Source organism: Frankliniella occidentalis, unplaced genomic scaffold (assembly GCF_000697945.3).
Source record: "Frankliniella occidentalis isolate FOCC.00 unplaced genomic scaffold, Focc_3.1 Scaffold2, whole genome shotgun sequence".
In the NCBI taxonomy this organism is placed as follows: domain Eukaryota; kingdom Metazoa; phylum Arthropoda; class Insecta; order Thysanoptera; family Thripidae; genus Frankliniella; species Frankliniella occidentalis.
Window position 1 is genome coordinate 1,901,097 of NW_026267132.1, and position 6,008 is coordinate 1,907,104.

General features: G+C 54.1%; 1 protein-coding gene across 13 annotated transcripts in view; it reads right to left on the reverse strand.

Annotated features, from left to right (window-relative positions):
* Positions 1 to 6,008, reverse strand: part of LOC113205947 (uncharacterized) — a 157,585-nt gene that overhangs the window by 35,874 nt on the left and 115,703 nt on the right. For all 13 annotated transcript variants that reach the window (XM_052264054.1, XM_052264092.1, XM_052264081.1 and 10 more), the window contains exons 6-10: positions 3,792 to 3,956; positions 3,585 to 3,665; positions 1,380 to 1,571; positions 557 to 723; positions 343 to 454 (exon numbers count right to left, since the gene is read on the reverse strand). In XM_052264054.1, coding sequence (XP_052120014.1) covers positions 343 to 454; positions 557 to 723; positions 1,380 to 1,571; positions 3,585 to 3,665; positions 3,792 to 3,956 — 717 coding nt within the window. The remainder of the gene's footprint in view (positions 1 to 342; positions 455 to 556; positions 724 to 1,379; positions 1,572 to 3,584; positions 3,666 to 3,791; positions 3,957 to 6,008) is intronic.

Genomic DNA, 6,008 nt, shown 5'->3' on the forward strand with positions numbered 1-6,008 from the left:
CCGGGCTGGGCGCGCCCGCCTAAATTGTGTATGAGCCTCCAGAGCCGGCCCCGGCCGCCGCGCCTGCCGCTACTACTACTACGACTACTACAGGTAGTAAAGTCCGAGGCCGGCTGCTCCTGAGGGGCCGAAAGGCCCAGCAGGCCCCAGAGCGCCGCGGGCAGGGCTAGGCTCGGCTCCGACCTTGTAATTCTCCACCACAATACACGGCGGCGTTGGTGTTTGTACAGCAGCGGAGCTACACCGCCCCCTCTGTAGCTCAATGTACTCGCTTACCTTTGGCCGCTGCTGTGCTCGCCTCCCAGTGCGCTCCACTTACTCCCCCATTCGCTTTTCACTCACCTGAGCGCGGACAGCTGCCATCTGCATTTGCGCCACCCGCAGGTCGTACTTCTTGACGCTGATCTCGTCCTGGAGCTCGTTGGCCTTGTTGAAGAGCGCAGACTCGAGCGACCTGTGAGCCGGAGCGGGAGAGAGGCACACAATATTTGAGTCGCGGCGGCGGCGGCAAAACTTTCAAAAGTATTCATTCCGTTTGTGTTTTTCCCGCCCCTACCTCTGCTGCATCCGGTGCAGGGTGTCCAGCGCGTCCGTGAGCTGCTTGCACTGCAGCTCCAGGTCCTGGCCCTCCTTGCGCAGCGCCTCCAGCTGCACCCGCACCTGGATGCTCGCCAGCCGGTCCGTCACCAGCTCGTTCTTGAGCGCGGGCGGCAGCATCGTGTTCTGCAACACGACCCGCTCGCGTCGTCAGCTCCGGCGGCCGCTCGTTACACTCTGACTAACTAGGATGGGTGCGCGGTACCTTGCAATTAGGAAAAATGTCGTACCAAAAAGCAGAGAGGGGAAGCGTGCGAACCAAATGTTATGTAACCAAACGTTCGCCAGGTGTGAGTGCAGCGAATCTGATGGACTACATGGTTCGTCATGATACGACCGAGGGGGAACCAACTTGGAAATTTGGTGAACTGTGAATATATTCAAATATTCAATGTCACTGAATACCAGTGAATATCACTGAATACCAGTGAATATCACTGAATACCAGTGAATATCACTGAATACCAGTGAATATTCACTGTGATTGTTGATTAATATCCTTGAATATTGATGAATATCGATGAATATCGATGAATATTTTGAATATCTTGTGAATATTCGCAAATATCACCTGAATACCTATTAGATATTAACCAGCGGGTGCACCGTGAATAGTCGAAGTTGATGCCCCCTCGGATACGACTTTGTTCAAGGTTCACATACAGAAACGGAGATAAAGTAACATAATCTAGAGTAAGTTCTGTGACCATTGTAAATTTTTTCAAACCAGTCTAAAATACAATGCCCTTAAAAATAGATATATATATATCTTCTCTGCTCACCCCCAAGTCGTTGCCGGGGGCGTCCGAGTCCGGCGGGGGGACGTGCGGTGCCGAGAAGTGGCGGCGCACCACGGGGTGGGGGTGCGCGCCCTGCGGCGCCAGCGCCCGCACCACCTGCACGATGTCCGCCTGCGCCGACGACGACCTGCACGAGGCGGCCAGGGCGTCGTACCGACGCTGCTGCTCCTGCGCCTGTCGCCCAAACACACAAGAAGGGTTGTCATTGTCTATCGGACTGTTTTACAAGAAACGCCTGGTAAAGAAAGAAAAAAACCACAACATTGGGCATGGTGGCAGTTATTAGTCGAGAGACACTGTATAAGGATATAAGATGAGACAGTAGACATTGGTCTGGGACCTTTGCCGAAATACCCCACGGCCTTTCCCCCGAGGGGGTGGGGGTGGCAAAAGCTGATGAACACACCCCTCTCTCCGAGCCGGGGGTATAGAGGCGGCTGCGCCCAGCAGAGCTACCCCATCCAGTCGGGGGCGGAACGGAACGGAGTCTCGCCGGTCCCTGGGTTTGGCTCCATGCCGCGGCCGTGGAGGTCTCCAGCCAGCCCCGAGGCGGCCGTCGGCAAGCCCGGCACTTGCGCCATGTAACCGAGCGCGGCCTCACGTAGAGACCACGGCACTCGCACCGCGACGGGTGCGGGGCCGGCCTCGGGCGGGCGGCGCGCGGCCCCTACCACCTCCCCCTCACACACATCAGTCTCAGTCACGATTGCCATTCGCCCGCAAAAATAGCCCCCGCCGCAGCCAGGAATACCGCAAATTTGCACTGCCAAAAGATAAAATGCCCGCGGTGGTGCAGGCGCAACCTGATGGTCGGCCCCGGGAATGAGAAAGGGCGAAAATGAGGCGAAACAACAAAATGAGATTTACGACGAGGTGGAGTAAACAGACATTTTTGTGCCGGCGGCGTTGGCGGTGGTGGTGAGTCCCGGAAGGTGTTGTGCAAACTCAAGACAACGGCTGCGGCGCCTGCGGCGGCAGCGCGCCCCGCTCCTCCAGTCAACATCAGGCACAAAAGGAGTCAACCGGATGTAATTAAATGTTAAGGCGGTTGGATGAGAAACGTCAACTCCGTTCGCAACCCCTTTTGCTTTCCGAGTACGTTTCGGTCTGAGTGCGCACCGCGCCGCCCCGCGCCGCCCCGCGCCACGCCCCGCGCCAAGCCCCGCAGGCAGGGGCGTGCTGCCGCTGCAGCCGCGGTGCCTGTGCAGCTCCCAGGACGCGCTGCTCTCTGTGCCGCCGCTGCCGCTCCGGCTGCGGCTTGTGACTTGCCGTCTTCTACAAACAGCTGAGCCGCACAGCCGCTGATGGCGCCCGATTTAATTATTCACACGTCAGCGCCCCTCCCCCTTCCTCCCTCCCCCCTCTCCCACCCCTCCACCAATCCTACCCAATCCCCCGTTCTCCTGCCCCTGATTTCCCACCCTCTCCCTCCCCCTTTCTCCTTCCTAGCGACGCCTGTGCACTGAACCTCTCTCTACAATTCTCGCCTATAAGACGCTTGGCTCGTCTCCTTTTCTCTCTATCTTACTCATACTCTCTCTCTCTCTCGCATTTGTATTCTCTTACTCACTGTGTGCATCTCCCCATCCCCCTCTTTTTGAGCACAAGGCCGAGTTGTTGAGTTGAAGCACGCAGACAAAAACCACAATACGTTAATTCCGGGGCAAAATGTTTGTCATTCTTTCCCCCACAAACAGCAACACAACACAATAAAAAAAGTCTGTATCGTGGTGGAAGTAATAATAATAACATTAATAAAAACAATAAATGTGCTCCATAATAACTGTGAGCCTCTTTCCCGAGTCTCCCACCTCAACATCATTCATACTGTTCATACCGACACGAGGTAAAATTACAGGTCAGCGCTCAAATCTCCGCAGCCCCGCTTGCCTTGTCACTCAATACAGCTGAGCTGAGCTCCGCCGCCAGCCCGGCGCCCCAATACTTAGAGGAAAGAGGGGGTGGGGGAGGGGGAGCACCGACGTGAGAAATGGTCGCGGCGGGTCCGGGCGTGGCGGGGCGTGGCGTGGCTGGCGGGTACGGGCGTGGAGATCTATCGGCGCACGGCTCGTTAAGTTCATGATTCCTCCGGCGCTCCTTCGTGTCGGTCTCATCCTTCTCACGCCTCTCTACCCTTCCTCATCGTCCTTCTCCTCCCTCCCCTCCCTCCCCCCCTCTCTCTCTCACCCTGGACGAGATGACTTCAGCGCCCTGCAGCGCCGCGTCGGTCAGGGTCGCGCACAGGTCCGAGTAGATGTCCTCGAGCTCCTGGCAACCGACAGGCGAAAAAAAGGCCAATTTTATTAGTGCAGATTTATTCAAGACATTGTGCGTATCAGAACGCACAACCATTACTGCGTGTGGGTGAATGCGGCATCCGTAGATGAAACGCACCTGCATGAGCGTGGGCAGTGTCTCGGTGCCGAAGTGCTCCAGGATGCCGTTGGTGGCGTGCAGCTGCGTCACGTACGCGTTGTGCGCGTCGAAGTACGTCGCCAGGGCGGCCGTGTTGGGCGACGCCATGTACGACATGTAGGCGTTCTTGTAGTCCTGTCGGGCCTGGAACATATTAGAGGAAGAGTCAGCATAGGAGGGTCGTAAAGGAAAGAATTCAGGCTCTACACTCCTTCGATCGACATTTTTTCTTAGTTTCTTAGTTTATCCTAATCGCCAGCCTAGAATGAATACAAAGCAGTGCTTCTCCCTGACTTCTTCCAGTAAGTAGTAAAAGGTCCAAAAAAACGGAAAACGGCACTGAAAAAACAAAGGTACTAAGTTAAATCAAATCGATAGTTTCTGTTAAACAAGGGAGGGGGAGACAGAGGATGCTCTGTCAATTCAAATGTGTACATGGTACACATTAAAGAAAGTGTACATGGCATGTATGCTTTAATTAATGTGTACACATAACATGTACACATTTATAAATGTGTACATGGTCATGTACACATCTTTTAAGGTAAGGGTCCGGTGAAATGCAGTTTTTCTACAGCTTTACAGTAAAACATTTTATCTTTTGGTATGTTGTAGGGGTCGTAAAAAAAGTAATTTGGACCACAATCTCACCTCTGTAGGTCAAGCCGTTCCCAAGTTACACTAATTTAAGTGTTTAAAATAGCTCAACTTTGGCGAACTCCTTGCGCAACACAGTATAGAGTACGACCCAACGCATTGGCAGTTGTTTTCTTAAAGCTTTTTCTGAGGTCTGATCAGTGAGACATTCGTAATTTTTCTATTCAGGCAGCATCCACAATTTTTTAAAAATGCTTCCTCTAAAAAGTAACGTTTTTGGCCGATTTTGACCACTTTTAGAGCTGTTATAAGAAATCTAGGAAGAAATTGGGAAAAAAGGAAGTCACAAATCAAAGGGCAGCTTTCTACCTCACAACCTGTTGCGCAAGAAGTTTCTCAAAGTTCCACAAAATGTTCTCTATCAACAACAGGCTTTTGTCGAAAAAGCTACAAGAGCCATTAGGTAGACCGATCCAAAATACAAAAGAAAAGACGTTTCGTGAACTTTAAATGGTTTCCCAAAAGGAGAGAGGTCGAAACATTGTTTTTTTCGGCAAAAACTCATTTAAGAATATTTGTACAAAAATTGCAATTTTTTCACCGGACCCTTACCTTAAAGTGTACATACAACCGTTAGTATACATGCCATGTACACATCTTTTAATGTGTACATGCCATGTACACTTTCTTTAATGTGTACTATGTACACATTTGAGTCGACAGAGTGGCGCAGGAAAGTGTTTTTCCTCAATCTTATCTAAATTTGTATGACCCGATGAAAATTTCCATTACTCCTTCCATGACATGCTTATTGCCCCGTGACTTCGTGACCGGTAAAAAACCGTGGATCGCTCACTGCAAATCCAAATTTGCGTTTCACAGAAAATATGAAACAGTCCCCTCTGATGACTCGTGACGCAGGTGTAGCTGGGGGCCGCTCTGTGCCGCACAGACACACACACACACACACGGGGGGGGGGACACGGGCACAGGGCCTGCTGGACGAGCCATCGCCCAATAACAAACTTAGACGACCCGGCAAGCGGGTCGGCGAGACATTCGCCCGTCCAAAATGTAATCCCGCCCCGATCCCCACTTCTGTGTCGCGCTGGATTGTCTGGTCGTCGTGGAGGGCGCCGCCGTCCTCCCCCTCCCCCTCTCCGCCGTGTCGGGCCGGTCCGCCTGGAGCCGACTAAAACCGGCCCTCCCCGCCTGCAGACGTGGCCCGCCGTACCGTGCCACGCCGCGGCGTGCAGCAGCGAGCGGGGGGCGGTCCAACGCCACGCCGCGCCCGGGGCCCCGCCAGGCCCGTCGGCGCCAAGCCCCCCGCCCTCATCCCTTATCGCTGGCGCCCTGCACGGCCCTGCACGGGGAGACTGCCGAGCTACTACATCCCTCTCTCGCTCAGGGGCCCTCTTAGCCCCCCGATATATATAAAGATGGGTTGTTCGCCGACGGCGGAATGGATGTCTTTGCCCCGGATGGTTTACACGGCGCCCGTTTAGTCCGCAGCAGCCGCGCGCGTGCACACCCACCGGGCGCACCGGGGAGTGCTCTCCAAGACCTGCACCTCCCACTCACAGTACCCGCCTCTCTCTC